Genomic DNA, 21,021 nt, shown 5'->3' on the forward strand with positions numbered 1-21,021 from the left:
GCATCCCAAGGGGATCACTGAGGTGCCAGGTTTTGGTTGTGTTTTAAGGTTTTACGGTTTTTATATTTCAGGGTTTTTATTGTTGTTGTGGGCTGCCCAGAAATAAAAAAATAAAAATAAAAATTTCAAATAACTTGGAATCAAGTGATTCCAGGTTTAAACCAAGTTTTAAAGGGAATGACCTGCACTTTATATTTTACAGGAACCAAAATAATAACCAATGTGGTGTTTTTCTGTAAGTGTATCTGATTTGTTTGAGTGCTTCCAAAGACCAATATGACTATTGAAATCTGATGACTGCAGTTTCTGGACTAACTATAAAAGCAGTTCCACACAGAGTGCATTGCAGTAATCAACCCTAACCTTAGAAGCTACCAGCACATGAACCAGTGCTTTTAGTTCATTTTCATCCAAGATTGGGCACCATTAGGATATCAACCTGAAGCTGATAACAAGTGCTCCTGGCTGTTGCCTAGATGTGGGAGAACAAATAAAGATCTGAATCCAGAAGTTCCCTAAGTAGGATACCTGTTTCTTCTGGAGGAATGTAATCCTACCCAGAACAGAAGTTCTACCATTTCTCCTACAGCAAATATGTCTGTCTTGTTTGTATTCAGCTTCAGTTTATTGTCCCTCTTTCAAACTCATTATCTACTGAATCCAGGTTTTCATGCAAGCCAAACTATTCCCTGAAGATTTAATATAGCAATTGGTAGGAGTGCCATCAGGATACTAATAACATCCAGCTCCAAGTCTTCTGATAATCTCCTCTGTCAGTTTCATGTAACATTGCAAAGGTTTGGAGATAGAATGAAGCCCTAAGGGAAATCATATAATAGCTCTTACTTCAAGGAGTAACCATCTCCAGGCAATCCTATGTAAAATCTACCTGAGAGCAAGAAACAAAGAGCAATGCCTCCTATTCATAGATCTCCCAGGCAATTCAGAAAGATGCCATGGTGAATGGTATTGAAAGTCATGAGAGACTAAGAACACACCAGCACTCAGTTTTCTTCTATTGATTCTCATGTAGAAATAATATCTTACTCTAAAAGTAGCTGAACACCTCAAAGAAGCCAGGTAAGGAGTAATGCAGTGAGTTTAAACTCTGACAAAACAAAGTAATGTGAGGACTTTGGAGAGTGCAGTACAGGAAGCTATAAGCTGGATTACTCCCAGGATAAGAGCTCTTGTTCTAGGAACAGCCTGGGCAATGGAGGACTTCAGAAGGCTGACAGGGTCAAAAGATCCTTTTAACTTCTTTTAATTCAAGCTCTGCCTGATGCTGCCTCCCATCTTAATATAAGATACTGAAGAGACTTATGGAAGCTTCATCTTTTGAATCTGAAGTTAGATTCTCAGGCTGGGATGGCACAAAAGGGAGTGCTGATTACTCTTTTCAGGAATTTCTCCAGGGTTTTGTCAAGCTCCTGACCTTGAGTACATGATGTTGTCAGGCTGAATAAGACAATCTCAGCCCTGTAGTCCACTCAGTTATCAGTTTGAAATGGGCCAAGATAATCTGTTTCCTAAATTATTGTCTAGAGCAGAGGAGCAACTGTTCATTTATCATCTTACCTAACCATGGGAGGATAGAAACCAGCCTATAATTGCCTATCTCCAAGGAATCCAATACAAGCTTCTTAAGAAGAGATTAAAGGAGACTTCCTGCCCTCCCTCATATAAATATTTGTGATATTAACAAACATTATTACTAATAACTTCTTGGTTATGTGTTACAGGCCATATTGGTCAAGAGACTAAGGGATAGAAATACAGCTCCCAACAGTTTGTCCATGTCCTTGAGTGTCACAAATAAAACTAATCAAATCTAATCATACACAAGGCATTACCAGGTCTTGGTTGATGCCCTGTTGAGGTCCCATAGTTGATGCTTTGCAGACTGACTTGAATGCAAGAGAGGTTATCTGCAAAAATCATTAAAAGGATAACTGCAAGTCAATGAAGATTCCATAATCAAACTCTGGGAGGATGTTATGGGGATACGAGTCAGCCCTTTCATGACAAAAACAATTCATCAGGTTTGGGAACTAAGTATGTACAAAAAAATGATGCTTTTTAAATATATGTATCATCACAGCATAAGATCTCAAATGGGATGGATGCTGTGCCTTATCAGATTTAAGTCACAACTTCTTCCACCTACACATTAGCTGGTTACCTTGCCAATTAAGCTCCTGCATTGCATTTGAAGGACTTAGCAGCCAATTGTGTTGACTGCTCTAGAAAATTTCATATTTCATTTGCCAAAAAGGGTATCAGTAGAACCAGTGATGGAGCTGACCACAATCCTTCCAAGGCCTCTTGAAATCCAGCTGGATTTAATAGTCTTTTGGGGCACTCTGATAAACCCTCTACCACTGCAACTATGAATCCAGTCTTGATTGATTAATTACTCCAGCTTAAATATTGCTCTATTTCCATAAACTCTTGAATGGTTTCACTTCATGGTTCTCACAAAACCTGAAGGATCCCCAGCTGTGTAATACTCCCAAACAACAGAAAGAATTGCATGTGTGACTGGCCTGTGATAAAGATAGCCCAATGATTGTCATGATTGTTCTGAACTTTTATGTAAGCCAGATTATCCCATCATCTATGATCAAATCATGAGTAATCTCAGCTTTATTTTTGGTATTGTGGAGGTGTAAGATCAAGTTCTTTGGCAAGCTGATCCCCAAAACTTGAGAATAGGCAGGGCAACCAAAAGGGGAAATAGTTCTTAAACTTCTGTATCCCTTTTCTTGTTATGAATTATTGGCCTGCTAGTGTTGAAATTTCTGTTCCCCACCCGCTACTGTAATCTCAAGCTCAGACTCAAGTGAAATAGATCTTTCCTCTCCCCATATATAATAAATATTCACAACACATTTAACTGGCAACTTTGATATCTAAAGACAATCTGGCAATTGCCTTTGAAACATATGAAAGACCTACAGCCCCATCCCCAGACTACCACCCCTAGTCACTTCCCATTGAAATAGAGTGTATCTCATACATTGTCTCTTTGAATGATGACATTTAGAAATAACTTCGTTTGTTGAACAGCAGTGGGATGGTCTTTAGAGCTAGGACAAGCAGGGCTGAAGCAGACATAATGTGTCTGTTTCCAGGATGATTCCCAATTTGGAAACACCAGACATCATCTGCACAACACTGACAACAGGAAACCAGATGGCAGTGAGAGCGGATGCATTTTAGTGCAGGCTCACATTTCAACTGGATTTGCATGTTGGAGATGGTTAGATACGTTGGTGGTGTTGGAACCTACATGGGTTCTACTGGGTTCTACCAGCTAGACTGGAATGGCTCAGACACCTGCTTGGGTTATTGGTATGGAAGGAGAGAGCAGCTTGCCATCAAAGGTGGGAGCTATGTTGGGGCTGCCCTGGAAGCTTACCAGACTCTGATTACTGGCACTTTGCTGATATTTTTCTGGTGGCATTGCCGACAAACTGTCTGGCAGCTCTAGAGATACAGCATTGGGTGCCTTGGTGGCGGTGGAGGGATGTGGCTGGATGGCAGCAACCAGAAGTTTGGAGGTGACAGCGGCAGCACTCATCCATCTGGGCTACTGGATGATGGTGGCCTGATACTTGGTTGTACTGCACTAAGGACTGCCAGCAGTGCAGCGTGGTACTTCATGTGGTCTCTTTGGCGAGGGGCTTTGTCACGGTTTTTTGTGGAGGGGGGGGAAGACTGTTCCAGTTCCTCTTTTGGGGGGATCGATTACTTGATACCTTTGGTGGCAGAACTGTGGGAGGTTAGTGGCAGTGGAGGGCTTGTGCCTGGAGCCTGCTGTGCATCCCTCCCTCTTCTTCTCCACCCTGCACCAGAAAAGGACAGCACAGTGATCATTTTGTGTTCAGCCTTGACGCTGCCTTATGGATTTTATCAACTGGGTGGCTCATAACTGTTGGAAGAGTTGTTGAGTGTGTGGTGGGTAATTCACTCTTTGTATAAGGTTATGGCTGCCCTCCCTCTGGATGAGAGCCAGGGGAAAGTAGAGGAAAGGAGTAGCAGATGAGAGCCGGGGGAAAGGAGAGGAAAGGAGAGCCATGTAGTGGATAGGAGATGAGTACCCAACCAGCCAATGAGAGTGACTTGGTAGGGGTGCTGGGCAATGGGTGAGCTGTGAGGTGGTTTCTTGGGGTTCTCGTGGCACTGAGAGTGAGGGCTGAAGTACCTTGAGGATCCCAGTTAGTCTCACTTGGTGTGGTGGTTTGGATTGTGATGGGGTGGGGTGGGGTGGGGATCCCCTGTCTTGGGAACTGGTAAGTATGGGTTGGGTGGCGTTAGGGTCTCCGGAGAGCTTGGGGCAGGTCAGAACATCTCAGTGGTGATGATTATGAGGGGGCATGGTGGGAGTCAGGGGGCAGGCCAATCTTGGGGAACACGATCCTGGTGTCTTGTTTCAGTTTTGCATTCTAGCCCCCTGAGCTCCTCCCCATTTCCTGGTCAGCAGACTCTCAGAGGCCTGGCTTTTGGATGCTGCTGCCAAATACCAGGTCACCCTGTAACAAGGGTACCCTCACCTGTGATTGATTCACCTCTGGTGAATTAAGTGATGCTGTTGACCTGTCTTGGTGCCTGGAGGTGGTGGAGGTTTGGATGGGGAACAACAGGCTCAACAACAGGCTCAACCCTGGCAAGACTGAGTGGCTTTGTGGACTTCAGGATCTGGGAACTTACCATCTTTGGTGCTGGATGGGGTGGCACTGCTCCCAACAGACTCTGGCCTTATGAATCCTGTTCAATGAGCAGGTAGCAGACTGTCCTTGCACAACTTCAGGTTGTGCACCAGTTGTGCCTGTTCCGGGATCAGGAGGCTGTAGTCTCAGTCACTCATGCCCTGGTCACCTCCGATATGGATTACTTTAAGCACTTTACATGGGGCTGCCCTTGATAAGCATCTGGAAGCTTCAATTGGTGCAAAGTGCAGCAATGCGGGCAGTTATGTGAGCTCCAAGATCAGTACATCTTACACCTCTGCTCTGTGAGCTGCATTGGTTGACATTTTGCTTTCGGGTTCAATTCAAGGTGCTGGTAATGACCTATAAAGCCCTATGTGTCATGGGGCCAGGTTATTTGAGGAACTGGTTCTTCTCAATTACATCTACCCATCCAGTCAGGTCCGGCAGAAGAGGCATGGGTCCCACCAACTAAGGAGCGTCATTTGACAGGACCTTTTCTGCCTTTTTGTGCCCTTTGAAACATCATCCCCTCCTGAGATAAGATTGGCCCCTTCCGGAAGGCCCTGAAGACCTGGCTTTACCATCATGCCTGGGGATCCAGTGGTGGCGTGGAGCCTGCAGAATGGTTACATTGTTTATAAAATAGATTGCACTTTCCTGCAGATTATGCTTTAATGTGTTTTAATGGTTTTTGTTGTTACTGTTTTGGTTATTTATTTGTATTTATTTTTTGTATTTTTTTAAAACTCTGTGAGCTGCCCAGAATCACATATGTGAGACGAGTGGCTATACAAATTGAACAAATAAGTCAATAATTGCAAGGAAGATCCTCCTCTCCATCAACTCAGTTTCAAAACATTTTCCCTTCAGAGCTGAAGTGGGAGAAATAGAGAGCTCAGTTCCACAACCCACATGGCTTTTCCTGTTATTCTGGTACTCTAGTACTTGCTTCATTTTACCTTACCATTTAGGTCCACTATGGCAAAGCCTGAAGAATTGTGAGCTTCCAAGAGTCATTTTAATTGTGGCAGCATAGAAGTAGGTTTAATAAGTAAATAAATAAATAAATGAACAAACAAATACATTATACCCATGTCTTGCTAATGGAAATTTGTTTGGATAAAGAGCTGTGGAAAAGGAAGCTTGAATGCCATTTAGAAAAGATGGAAATAACATTTTCTCATTATTTCATACTACAGATCTATTTGTGGTTCTTATGATGCAAATAAAAGTAATCAGAACAGAGGAAGAAAACTTTTTTTTTGCAATTTGATCTTGAAATTATAATCATTGGCAGGTATTGCTATGGATTTTATCTCTTCCCACTAAAATTTAATGCCTCTCTTGGATTGGTCAGGATACACACGCCTCCTTTTTGAACACTTCACCCAACAACAGGTTCCACTAGAAAGAGACAAAATTGCAGCCATTATAGCAGTCCACTGTATCACTAATGCTAGTGTAAACTTACCATTTGGAGCTGCTGCAGGGCTAGAAAACTTTCTGGTTGGTGAAGGTTACTTTTTAGTATGTCTGAGAGATGAGGGTTGTAGTGAGCAGTGTTGTTGCTTGTGAGGATTTCCAGTTGTTGTTTTGTTTTTCTTTCACTCATGGAGTATTATATTATATTATATTATATTATATTATATTATATTATATTATATTATATTATATTATATTATATTATATTATATTATATTACATTACACACACATATGTATGTGTGTGTGTTAAGTTTATTTAGAGGATTATGCTATAGTTTTTGTGTGTTTCCTATTTCAGAATAGTGAGAAACTGCATTAATTTCAACAGCCACATCTCTGAAAATGTATAATGTAACCAGAGTTCTAAGATATATTAACAAAAGGAATTTGTGACTACTTGCAGCCCTTAGGGCACAGATTGGCCACCTCATGCCTTATGAAATTAGCTTTAGTGCATCAAGAAATAATGTGAAAGCTGTATGAAGGAATTTATGTTTGCAGGATTTTCAAATTTTGTAATCAACTTACTGTACTTTTTCTAAATAACTTAGAACATCAAGGGGTATGTATGTGTGTAATGTATGTGTGTGTACACTCTGGTGAAATGCTGCTTTTAAGACTGGGGTTGATTATGGAATGTTGTGAAAATAATTTTCAATTGTTTCTCTGATGTAACTGATTTGGAATTTTAGGCCCTAATTATAAGTGACATTGTAGAAAACTTAGAATTGGTTTTGTTTTTTAAAATTAAAATCAGCATAATGGAAATTTGATTATTACTACAATCCTGGGAAAACACACACACACACACACACACACACACACACACAGGATGTGATTGGAAAAAGTTCCCATTTGTGCTTGTGGGAACTTTTTCTGTTGGTATTTGCAAGGAACAAGATTAGGTTTTTAGTCTTCATTGAAACTTACAAAAAATGATTCAGTGATGCAAGAATTAGAGCATTTTAAGATAAAGATGAAGAAGATATGGTTGTGCTTATTCATTTTAATAAGAGCAATAACAACAAAACCCCACCATCCTTAAATATGAGCTTCTGAAACAGAACAAAGTATTTTATTTGTCTGTCTGTCTGTCTGTCTGTCTGTCTGTCTGTCTATCTATCTATCTATCTATCTATCTATCTATCTATCTATCTATCTATCTATCACATTTATTCCCTGCTGAATCAATCACAGACTGCTGACAGTCTACAATAATAACATTATTATGTATAAAACATTAAAATATAATAAAAAAATCCAATAACAATTTGACATGAATGCATAAAAATCGAAACTTAAACAGAAATAAAATAGTGAGAATGATCGTGACAAATTACACATAAAATACCCTCCAGAAAAATTCAGTCTTTAACATTTTCTGCAACTCCATTAAGGAAGGAACAAATCTGATTTCTGGGAGGAAGCCATTCCACAGGGCTTGGTGCTACAAGGGAAAAGCAGTGCTTTCTGGCTCAGGTCCCATCACTTCATGACAGTAGAGAATAATTAATAGCTTTTCCAGGAAGAGCATAACAGGTAGATTCCAGTTGGAAGAGGCAATCCTGTAAGTACCTAGGTACCTAGCAACGTGTGTGTGTGCGTGTCTTCAAGTCAGTGTTGACTCCTGGCAACTACCTGGACAAGTCCCTGCAGTTTTCTTGGCAAGATTTCAGAAGTGGTTTGCTATTGTCTCCTTCCTAGGACTGAGAGAGAATGACTGGTCCAAGGTCACCCAGCTGGCTTTGTACCTAAGGCAGGGGTAGAACTCAGAGTGTCCCAGTTTCTAGCCTGATGCCTTAACCACTACACCAAACTGGCTCTAACCCTAACCCTAACCCTAACCTATAGATGGCCAGTGTAGGGCACACATCAAAAGTGTTCTATGTTCCTGACAGATACCACCTGCCAGGAATCAGGCCACCACATTGTGTTTTCATGTTGTCTACAAAAGGAGCCTCATGTAGAGCCCACTGCAGTAGTTTTGGCAGGTAGTGATTATAGCAAGATCCTCATGCCCTAGAACTGGTGCACCAGCCAAAGCTGGACAACAACCCTCCTGGTCATTGGCTCCACCTGCCATTCAAGCAATAGGAGGACACTCAGGTTTTGGACCTCTCTCAGGAGTAGTGCCTCCCTCTCAAGAGACAACTCTGAGGCAGACTGAGAATTGTGAGAAATCAACAGTAACTCCGTCTTGTTATGGAGACTCTCTCAGACTCCAGGCATTGAGAAAAGACCTCTACAACATCCCCCAGCCCAGGAGGATGATGTACAATTAGACGTCTTCAGATACTGATGATAGCACACCCTGAACCGAAGGATGACCTCTCCCTGCAACTTCATATAAATATTAAAAAATAGGGGGAAGAATTGAAGTGTGTGTACTACATGTTGATGGCCATTCAGCCAACTTCTCTTTCCTCATCATCACAGACTGGAACTGCCTGCTAAAGAAGGAACTGAACTACTGCAAAACAGCACCTCCAATCTTCAGTGCTCACAGGCAGTCCATGATTCAAGTATTGATAGCTGATGAGAATTCTGTTAAGACCACAAGGAGTGCTCTCCCCTCTCCAGGTCTCAACAGAAGTCATCCCCAGTGCAACCAGTGCCATTTCAGTCCCATGTATAGGCCTGATTCCAGACCGGAAAGTGTCTAGATAATCTGCTTCTTCTAGAGTGCTCTGAAGTTGACTCCTTACCATCCTCTCAACAGCCTTCCCCAGGAAAAGAATTGGAGACAGGTTGATAGTTGTCCAACATGGCTAGATACAGGGAGGTCCTCTTGACTTATGACAGCCTCTTTCAAGTCTGCAGACATCACCCCCTCCTGCAAAGATGTGTTGACAAGTTCCCAGTTCCAACCCATCATACCACACCACTCCCCACCCCCTGAAGGATCTAGGAGGGTTATGAATTTGGAATATAGGTGGTAGAAGGCATACTAGAAAGTACTTTATCCACTAGTGGAGTCCATAGGCCAAAAAGAATTTTAAAAAACAAGGCAAGTTGCTACATTAGATTCAAGTTTGGCAAATTTGAATTTACTTTATCAGAAAAATGTTATGCAAAACATTCACAGCAGCCCTGCAGGAGATCTTTCTGCCTAGCTTTCTCCAACAGGGAATTTGAGTCTCTAAATAAGGCTACTGACCTGCAGTCCATGGACTCAATGACGGAGGAATAGTATATACAGTTTGGCTCCCTTAGCACTATGGTGTAGAAACAAACTTGAGCTCCTACTCATGCTCAATCAGATTCACTTTTTGTCTTTTTGCCAGATGTCACTTCTAGTGCTTCATCTCCCAGAGCTCCTCAATAAAAAAAAAAAAAGGGAGCTACCCAGGATTGACACACACAGCCCTGGTTGCCACCTATTGCTGGTGGTCAACCAGCCAATCAATGGAACAACCTATGGATCACTGGGAACCCCCTCAGTGCCCACCAAGTTCCATCCAAACCCATGAGGTGACCAGGGCAAACCATCCTAATCGGTTCATTTCCCTTGCAAAGGGCTGGATAGCAATTAAACTTACCTGGGCCTAGAGATGATCTGGCCATGGCAAGGGGCTCTGTGAAATACTCCCTATTGCCAGAATATTAAGTTTTATTCCTGACGTGGTAAAGGGATGTTCATAATACTAATTTCATCTGCATTCTGAAGGAATATATTTCAGGGAGGAATGTGCCCTATGATTTTTCTGAAAAATTAAATCTTCTGCTTATGGAATCAGTTGTGTTTAGAGTATTAGAGGAGAATTGAGGAGGCTCAGATTCAAATTATCCTTAGCTATGAAGCACATCAGACTAGTTATTACCTTTCAGCCTAAATGGCCTCATAGGATAAAATAGACAGAAGGACAGAACTATGTACAGTATCCAAGCTCCATGGAAGAAGATAACTTTTAAAAAATATCAAAGCAATAAAATATAATGATAAAATATAAGTAACTGAAAGTGATATTAGGATGTTAGGGATACATTCAACTACATATTAGTGTCTATATTTACATACTGGAATTGCTGTCTAGAATTGTATGTCAATAAATAAATAATCTATATTTCAATTATATGCAAAATCCAGAAATTTAATTTATAATTGATAGTTATATTGAAAATTTAATTTATCAAATTTATACGTATAAAACTTCTAAAATATTAACTATACTTCTAATTATTGGAAAATATTATTGCTGGTTTTCTACAAATGAAAATATGAAAAATATTTACCATACTATATTCAAAGTTGGTAGAATCTCTAGGACAGTGGTTTTCAACCTTTTTCATCTCACAGCATACGTCTCATAGGTGGGACTTCTAGGTCGCAAAACTGGAAGTCCTGTGACATCACAGGTTGCTGGGACTCAGGGGGAGAAATGGAGGCAGTCCTCCCCTGCTGATGTCACAGAGGCGGGTTCTGGCTGTGCAGCTGTGCAGCACTTCTTGTCATTTAGTGTGGCTTGCTGATGCAGCACACCTGTAGACCTTTTGCAGCACACAAAAGTACCTCAGCCCAGTGGCTGAAAATCGCTGCTCTAGAAGATCAGATAAGATTATCCTGGAGACTATCATGTGTCTATCCCGATCCAGTTTATTTCCAGTAATAGACAATTTGTGAGTATTTAATTTATTGGTAATTTCCAAAGCAAAAAAAAAAAAAACACCCTGAACATCAGAATGTCTACCCACATTTATAAAATCTTCAGAAAGATGATCTGATATGCCCCCAGAAATGATCAAATATGTTATAAAGGGCTTCTTTTGAGGCAGAAGTAGACATTCTTAAATGAATTATTCAACAATTCAGGCTGTATAAATACAGATTTACAAACTGGAACTTTGCATATTATCTCTCATTTGTATAGTTGGGAGATACAGACCACTGATGTTTTGTGGTTTCTTTCTGTAAGAAAAATTAGTGGAAGTAAAGATCGGAGACAAGCTGTCTAGTCACAATCTAGCCACAGAAATAAAGATATGGATTCCTGAACTGCACAAATACAGCCTAATTGCTTTTTGTTCCAAGGACAAATGAGAGTGCATTCAGGAAAAGATATAAATTACTGTTATGTTGAATCAGTGACTAAGAAGCAGGAATCTATAAGCAATTAAGTTTGTGGCTATCTGCTAAGTATATATTTAAGTACTGTTTGGACTGTGTTGAAGCACAAAGAAATTGGATGCATTTATGTGATTATCAGTTGGATATAGTTGATAATTTTTTCAGAGAAATCTGAAGCTGATATAAGAGACCCAATTCAGTTGTTTATTATCAAATCATGGTTTGGCTACTGGCATCTGTAACAAATGTTATATTTTACAGGTTATATGATGAAAGCTGCTTTTTCCTGAAATAAGACCTAAAATATTTCAATCGATCAGTTAATCAATTAATTTTAATCTGATGTATTTTTATTCCAGGAGAAACAGACGACAGGGAACAGGCAAAGCTTGAAGTAAAAGTTTGGGATCCAGATAGCCATCTCACTGATCATCAGATTGACCAATTTTTAGTGGTAGCACGGTAAGATTTGCATACACAATTTGGACTTCGAATAATGTAATGCAGTGTATTAGTATTTGTTAATTTTTTAATAGTCAGGTCTTGATGACATGCTGAACTAGGTTTAATTTTAATTTTATAGTCTGATGAAGTTCCAGTTTGACTCATCAAGTTCACCTCTTCTGTCCTGTTCCCATACTTTTTAAGACTTTCAGTATAGTCTCTTTTAAGAACATTAAGCATTGCCCTGCTGGATTGGACCCCTGACCCATCTAATCCAGCAGTCTGTTCTCACAGTGGCCAACCAACTGTACAGAGAAGCCTACTAGTCTCACAGCAGATGGCCTTCAGAGGCAGTCACATGGCCATCAAGGCTAATACCTGTTGGTCCCCATGACTATGAATTGGCCCAACCCTTTCTTGGAGCCAGCCAAGCTGATAGCCAGCACCAGAACTTGTGGTAGTCACTTCCAAAGTTTAATTATGCATTGCATTAAAAAAAGTCCTTTTGTCTGTCCTGATTCTTCCAGAATTCAGTTTCATTGAGTGACCTCTGGTTCTAGTATTTTGGGAAGGGTAAAATAGCTTCTCCTTGTCTACTTTATCCACACCATGCATAATTTTGTACACCTCAATCATGTCCGCTCTCATTCACTCCTTTCTAGACAAAAAATTCTCAGATGACACAACCTTTCCTTATAGGGAAGCTGCTTCAGCCCCTTGATCATCTTAGCTGCTGTCCTCTGAAACTTCTGTAACTTTACTATATCCTTTATGAAGTGCGGGGACCAGAACTGTACACAATATTCCAGTTGAAGTAGCATCATTGATTTATAAATGATAAATAAATAAGTTGCATTATAATATTGGCATCTCTATTTTTATTATTTAATTATTTAATTAATTAATGTGCTTCCCAACTCCCAATCACTCTGGTATTTTCAATACTGTTTCATATTATCCCTAACATGCTGTTGGCCTTTTATACAGCAGGTGCACAATGTGTTGACACCTTCATCGAACTTTTATCATTACTTCAAGATTTCTTTCCTCATCAGTCACTGCTAGTTTTGATCCCTTTAGTTTGTATGAGTAGATGGGATTTTTGGCAGGAATGTGCATCACTTTACACATGCTCACATTGACTCACTGCCATTTTTGATGCCATTTTGATGCCCACTCCCCTAAGTGCAGAGATCCCTTTGAAGCTCTTCGCAGTCCCCTATTGTTTTTAACCATTCTGAACAATTTAATGTTACCAGAAAACATCGCTATTCCACTAGTCATGCCTGATTCTAGGTCATTTATAACGGTTCTAGGACAACCCTGAGGGACCCCATTAGTTACATGCCTCCATTCTCTCCATTGTGAGAAATAACCATTTATCCCTACTCTTTTTTTTTTTCCACCCTATTTTTAGCCAGTTGCTTATCCACAACCTGTCCTTTTATTCCATGGCTGTTATTCAAGAATCCTTTGACGAAGGACATTATCAAAGGCTTTTTGAGAATCTAAGTAGATTATATCTACTGATTCATCTTATTCATATGTTTATTAACACCTTCAAAAAACCGTAGTAGGTTAAGACACGACCTTCCCCTAGTGAAGCTTTGTTGGACATCCTTGAGTGAGACCTGTGTCTCGAAATGCTTGGTAATTTTACCTTTAATATCAGTTTTCACTATCTTCCCTGAAACAGATGATAAGCTGACAGGCCTATAATTTCCTGGATCTCCCTGTGAGCTTTTTTTAAAATTGAAGTTATATTGGCCACTTTCCACTCCTCAACTACTGAGGCCTAGCGTAAAGACAAGTTGCATATTTTAATTAGGAGTTCCACAATCTCAGCTTTAAGCTCCTTAGTAACCCTTGGGTGGATGCCATCAGGGCCTGGTGATTTGTTGATGTTAAATTTATTAATAAGGCCCAGCACTTCTTCTCTTGTCACTGCTATATGGCTCAGTTCATCCCGATTTCCTTCCTGAGAATAGGACTCAGGCTCAGGGATCTGCCCTGATTTTTCTTTTGTGAAGACAGAGACAAAGAATTTGTTCAGCTTCTCCTTTTCTCTTCCTAGTACACCTTTGACTTCATCCAAGGGACTAACAGCTTCCCTGATTGGCTTCCTACTTCTAACGTATTTGAACAACCTTTTATTATCTGTCTTCATAGTTTTGGCAATATACTCCTCAAATTTTATTGTAGCCTCCTTCACTGTCTTTGCATTTCTTTTGCCAGAGTTTATGTTCCTTTTTGTTTTCTTCATTAGGACAGGACTTCCACTTTATGAGTAATATTTTCTTGGCCCTAATAGCTCCCTTTACAAAGGTAGTCAACCATACAGGCCTCTTCTTGGACTTTGGTGCCATTTGTCATGCAGAGTGATAACCACAAACACTCCTGTTTGTGCAGAGCGCAGCAAAAACTCCAGGAAAATATTAGCCATGAAAGCAAACCCATCAACAGCTATTCACAATGCAGTGTCCATTTCTTGTTTCCCAAAGAAATCCAGTCAAAAAATATATACTAACTGGTATTTATTGATAAAAATGCAAAATTCCATAAAATGCAAACATCATACAAAATATAAAGAAAAACAGATCTTCTCATTATATTGTAGCATCCAAGACTTATTAGCAACACAAGCTTAACAAAATCTCTAGCTACAAACTCTTAGAGAAGAGGTACACTACTTGGTAATTCGTTACAACTACGTAGCCCATAAAACCTACATAGTGGCTAACACTAAAACAACTAACAACTACTCAGAGAGGCTGAACATTTTCCTCTCCTTGTATTATAACTCTATGCCACCCCCACTGGGTACCTAGCATACACACGCCAATAGGTGGCAGTAAATAGCACAATACACAACACACAATAACAGGTGTTTTTCACATGATCTCTGTAGCCAAAATATTATTTGTTATTGTCGTAAAGATAACGGGATGAATCCTTTCCCATGAGAATGAAAATCCTGACACCATTTTCCTAATTGTGCCTGAAGCTCTATTATTGTGGTTTTAAGCAATAGCCAAGGTTTTTGGGGCAAACCTGCCCTTTTGACCTTCCCTTTGAGTTTCTTTTTCACCAGTCTTCTCAATTTTGAGAAGTTCCCCCTTTTTTTAAAGTCAAATGGGACTTGCTATGTAGGTTATTGCTTCTTTGAATGTTGATTTTTACTGCATTATGATCACTATTCCCAGACTGTTTGTCTACATATATTTCTCTCACCAAGTCCTGAGCACTATTTAAGAGGACGTCTAGTATTGCACCCTCTCTCATCAGTTCCATGACTCACTGCTCCAGCATACAGTCATTTATAGTATCTATTAATTTTACCTCTTTTTCATGGTTTGAACACACATTCTTCACCCAGTTGATGTATGGGTAATTGAAATCTCCCATAATTACAGGACTTTTCTTTTCAGGATGCCTCTCTGATTTCCCTCTACATTTCCAGATCTCTTTGAGCAACTTTATTAGGGGGAAGATGGTATACCCCTAGTATCAACCTGTCTTTATGATCTGATATTTCTATCCAGACCAGTTCCATCAAATGACCTGCCCCTTTGGGGATGTCAGCGTAACTTAACTCAATGATCTTTCTTACATACAAGTGACACCTCCACTACACCCTTCCCTGTAGAGTTTGTAACCAGAAATATATCATGTCCCACTGATTTTCCCTAACCTATCAGGTTTCAGTTACAGGTAGTCCTCGCTCACCAACCACTCATTCAGCGACCATTCAAAATTACAGTGGTGCTGAAAAAATAACCTTATGACCAAGTTATGACCTTCACAGTGTCCCTTAGTCACGTGATTGCTATTATAGTCAGTACTCATTGTCCTGTGTCTGACCTGTTATTTTTCTTTTTCTCCCTCCTTGCATAGTGGAGAGATTGTAGAAGAAGGGATTAGAAGAGAGTAATCAGGCACACAAAGGGGAATACACATCAAAAGCAATGTGCTGCTGCTGGCAGCCATAGGCGTGCTCGGCAAACAGCCAGCGTATTCCCCATTGTGTGCCTGCTTACCCTCTTCTAATCTCTTCCTTTCCAATCTCTCTTCTCTGCGAGGGGGGACAAAGGAGATTGCCTACAGAAATTGCTTGGCAGGGCCCTTCTTTTCTGGGGAGTGCAAGGGGAAAAGAGGGACGGCAGTTGGCATGTGGGAGGGGAAGAGGGCAGGGAAGCACCGGAGTGACATGGGCATCAATGGGGGTGGGGGAGAGAGAGGCGCGCAGGTGTTTCTTCTCTCTTGCTTTGCAAACCTGGGCAGGGCCAGTGCATTTGGGTGGGAGGGAATCAACAAGGGGAGAAGTGGGGGCTTCCAGTTGTGCATATTGCAAGGGGGGCATCTCTAGTCCAATATGGGTGCTAGAAGATGGGGAGAGGGAAGCAGTGAAGGACAGGGAGCAGAGTGGCAAGGCAGCTTCCCTCGTCCACTGCTCATGTTTAAGACCTTTACTCCTGCTTGGCTATGGGGGAGACAGAGCGTTTGCCTCGGAAAGACATCAGCTCCTGCACATCTCCTCTAGGCTGGCCCCAGATGCAAAGGGACCCACAGGGGCACCTTCCCAGAAATTCGGATTTTTAATAGTAGATACTAGTTTCTTGATATCATAAAGGAATATCAGTGTTTTAAGTTGTCTTTCCATCTTTTATGAGAAAGTCTTAGCTATACAGTGGTACCTCGGTTCACGAACGCTTCTGTTCACGAACAATTCGGTTCACGAACAGCTCTGTTCGCAAAATTTTGCCTCTGTTCACGAACACCGGATCGGGTGACGAACAGGATCCATTTTCCCTCCTGTGACACGTGGTCGCGGCTTCCTGTAGGGAGGGGGACTCTCCCTCCAAGCAATAACTGCCTCCCCACCCGCCTTCCTGTCCTCCACGACAGAAGTCGCGTCGAGCAAGGTTAGCGTTCTCTCTCTTCGTGCTGTATTTTGTTTCATATTTTTGCGGTTTAAAAAAAAAAAAACATGGTTCAGAACGAATTAACCGTAATTACATTGAACCTTATGGGGAAATTTGATCCAGGATGCAACCAAAAATCGGTTGGCGACCAAATTTGGAGGGGTCAGAACAGATTAACCGTATTTACATTGAACCTTATGGGAAAATTTGATTCGGGTCGCGACCAATTTGGGTTGCGACCAGAGTCACGGAACGAATTAAGTTCATGAACCGAGGTACCACTGTATTTATAAAAGTTTGCCATCTTTCAAAACACTTTATCCTAAATTTGTAAATAATCTGAGCTAATACAAACTTCAATAGATTTTTGAAGGTATTAATAGCATATAGCAGAGAACTTATCAGGGTTAGGGTTCAAGTTGCAACTGAATTATATTGGGATTCTGAAGAAAAATAATCATATTATTTGGAAACATGTATGACATGATATTCCTATACTAAGAGCTTGACTATTCTTATTCCTTCTACTGTTGTCTGCTAAAACTTCTATAATGAGATTAAACAAAGTAAGGAAAACATACAAAGTATGGCTTTTAGAATTCTTTCTAGCCTTCTACTGATAGCCATAGAAGGCATCTGTATTTTTGTCTGTGTAACTATGTGATGTGTTGTTTCTGCATGTATGTTTCTACTTTCCCCTTATGTGGCATCTATGCATGTTTGTATATATATGTGCACTGGGAAACACAGGGCAGACTGCTTATGCTGTGTACCAGGTCATGTGAGTGGTATGAAGGAGGGCTTAGAATGCAATAGCCAATAACATTCAAAGTTGCTGCCTAGCTGCTTCTCCCATAAGAATGCATTGAGGAAAAAATTTTATGGACTTTTTTTCTCCACAGTCCTTGGCCTAACCCACCTAATTTTCAAATTTAGTCTTTAGTTTGCTTACATCTCCCCCGCCCCCCCCCCCCCCACACACACTTTGATCTTGTTTAATTTTCTGAGCATTATCCTGCTGATAGACAGACAGAGAGTGAGTCCTGAGCCTCTGTGCCCAATTGCTTTCCAACATTTTGTTGGGTTAAAAAAGAATAACAAGGATGAGAAAGTCTGCATGGCATGGCTCCTGGAATTTGTTGCATCCCCTTCATAATAGTGCTCAGGGTGAGGTCATCTGGGTCAGGTGACTGGGAAGGAAAGGGAGAGTAGCTTAGAATAGAGGAGTTAACATTCCAACAACCTGCTGCTCAACTGCCTCCCTGTAATAGACTATGAGAATAATCTTGGGAGACAGGAGGAGGAGGAGCCGCAGCCTAGACAACAGTCAGACAAAAGATATCCCAGCCCACAGAAGGAATGGAGGCATGGAAATATCTCAGAATTGCTTTCCAACTTGCAAGATTCTGTTGCTGTAACCTTACAATAAAGGTTGTATTAGTACTCATGGTTTTGGTTTCTTGTCTGGACTACTTTGAAGGGGTGACATCGATCTTGCATGTGTCAAAGCACTTTCCCCTCCCTTGCCTTTACTTTCCAGAGAACTAGGGAGACTCCCTTCTGTCGCAGTCATGTGATCACAATTTCCTACATTCTCTGCTAGCTTCCCACAAGCAGTCAATGAGGAAGCCAGCAGGAAGTTGGAAGTTGTTCCCACCACTTTTTTGTCTGCCCACACTTTGTAGAACCTGCCTGCGGCAGCCCCCACAGCCCCCGTGCACTCGCCCATAGCTCTCACCCACAGCTCTGACCTGCTGGCCTGCTTGCCTGGGACTCCCACCTCTTCTGCTTAATGACCCATGCAGTCCTGGGGGTACAATGGCAACTGTGACTGCTGGGATTGCCATCACTAAGATCACATGATGTCATGCTTTACGACTCCATCACTTAGTGATGGAAATTCTGGTCCCAGTTGCTGTCATAACCTGAGGACTACCTGTCAACTGTATCATACAAAGACTGTGGCCCCCAAGGAATGGTCCCCTGGGGGTCTTTAAGGTCCACATTGAGAACCAGTGTTGAACCCTCTGTTCAGTACAGCAATCTTCTGCTGCAGCATCCCTGACAGATGGCTATCTAGCCTGTATTTACACCTCTCCAGTGAAGGAGAGTCCAGCATTCCTGAAGCAGGCTGTTCCATTTTTGAACAGCTTTTATGTTAGGAAATTTTTCCTGATCTACTTTGTAATTTAAGCCCATTGTTTCTTGTCTTCTGGAACAAGTTTGAAACATTTTAATCCAAATTTTACATGATAGCCCTTCTGAAACTTCAAGACAGCTGTCATGAGTCCCTGGAGCCATACCTAATGTCTCCAAATGATCGTCACATGTTTCTCCTTGCAGGACCCTTATCATTTTGGTTGTTGTCCTCTGTATACACTAATTCTAGGCATGGCCTGAATAATGCACAATCAAGAAGAATGATGACTTCTCTTGATTTTGACACTATATGCCCATCAGTATAATTTGTGGGAATAATAACGGTACACTTACTTGCTGATTACCCCATCTATTTTCTGCATACGTCCCTTTTCATTGTTATCTTCATCAAAAGTTCCCTATTCATGCACAATAGTTTCCTAAGCTGCCCCCCCCCTTTTCCCCCTTATTGGAATGGTATGTGATTGTACTTCCAATATCTCATTTTTGAGTTTTTAACCTTTCTGTTTCCCTTTGACTGAGGATTTTTGTCCATGGGATCCCACCTAGTATTTCTCTAAATCTGTTGAAATTGGCTGTCTTGAAATCTAGGCTATGGATACAACTATGTTCAAATTTCCCTTTCTATAATATTTTGAAACTCATGGTTGCTTCCTCCCAAGATTCCCACTGCTTTTACCTCTTCAGCCACACTTTCAAATGATCAGATCTAGGAGAAGTGATCTCCTTATCTCGTCTTCAACCTTCTGGGAAATGAAACAGCCAAATAGCAAAGTTCTAAATCTGCCTGATGAATTCATATCAGAGACAAAATTCCAACTGGAGTTGTCTTAATTTGTAGCTCATTCAGGATATTATATAAATTAACAACAACAACATAGTATTGCTGATCAGAGCCAGCTATTAAATTCTTGTGCAACATTTACTTTTAAGTTTGCTGCCCAGAATCATGATTGTGAGATGGGCAGCTACATAAATTGATAAAACAAACAAAAACACACTCTACATCAGTTTTAGATTTTGTCAAACTGAGGGGCTGAGGTCTCATATTGGTATTATATAATATATTGAATATAGCTTTTATTATGTGCAATCATGTGACAGTCACTTGTTCACAAAATTGCTTTTTTCATACAGATTCATACAGATACATAATGCTCTGTTGGAGGCATTGTGGGTATAATACACCATTGCATTAATCAGGAAAAAAAAATAAGAGAGAAAACATGGCAGACATTGAGTATTGGGGCCATAGTATCGCTGCCTGGTAGCAAGGGCCTGATTAAAACCATAAGCTAATTGTTCATATATCTGCTAGATTAAATTAAAGATTCATCCATTTCAGAACCTTCTTTCCATGGAGACAAACAGGCTGGTTTCAAGTCATACAAATAGGAGCCAAAAGGTGCCAGGCCTCTCTTGCTCCATACCCAGCAAGTTTAGCTTTATACTCACCAAGTTTGGAAGATCTACTATATTAAGTAACTATTGTTCCTAAAGGAAAGGCAGGATATAAATGCAACAGATAAATAATTACTATTATTAAGTATCATTACTAATTGTTTTTGATAGACTATATCTCCATGCATGTGTTTAGTACCATTTCTATCTCATAAGTAGCTAGAGATTCCCAGGGCAAGAATGCCGTTAATGTAAACGTGTAACTGCCATTCATGAGCAAATGTGGGAAAAGAAAGAAAGGCCAGATTACTGCTATATAGAGAAAAACACTGATGACAATCAGGACTGAAAATATAACTAAAATAACATTTCAGGGAAGCAACATCAATCACTCAGTAGTCGTTTTTCAGTAAAGTGAAAGTAGTCGTCCAACTTCATGTAAACGTCCTTTTAAAATAAGGATTGAGGAAAATGAATAATTGACTGCCTCAGTTACTTGTGCAAATTATTGCAAGAAACATAGTTTCTTACCTTACCTTATAGTATAAACCACCTAACTGGAAAATACTATGGTATTTCTGTTGGTAGCAGATCTTAAAAAAAATAAATAAAAAAGGAAATGTAATTTGAAATTTTGTTTTTTCTTTAAGTTAAAATTTGACATATTGGAACAGTTCTAACGGTGGGTTAATTCATATATTTACTTATACTATATCCAGAGGTGTTCTTTGCACATTGTTTTGTCATGTGGGAAGCAAGAACCACTCAATTGTTAAAACTCACACTTAGTTGACAGAATCCTGCCAAGTAGATACATCTGACTGGTTCAG

The 21,021-nt window shown here is 40.5% G+C and overlaps 1 protein-coding gene across 1 annotated transcript in view; it reads left to right on the forward strand.

Annotated features, from left to right (window-relative positions):
* Positions 1 to 21,021, forward strand: part of MTA3 (metastasis associated 1 family member 3) — a 172,895-nt gene that overhangs the window by 69,453 nt on the left and 82,421 nt on the right. Inside the window, exon 7 of the mRNA XM_088147497.1 lies at positions 11,624 to 11,726. Within this exon, the coding sequence (XP_088003623.1) occupies positions 11,624 to 11,726 (103 nt within the window). The remainder of the gene's footprint in view (positions 1 to 11,623; positions 11,727 to 21,021) is intronic.

Source organism: Python bivittatus, unplaced genomic scaffold, assembly GCF_059951505.1.
Source record: "Python bivittatus isolate LINGU-HERP-01145 unplaced genomic scaffold, Pbiv_v1 ctg000020_np1212, whole genome shotgun sequence".
NCBI classification, from domain to species: domain Eukaryota; kingdom Metazoa; phylum Chordata; class Lepidosauria; order Squamata; family Pythonidae; genus Python; species Python bivittatus.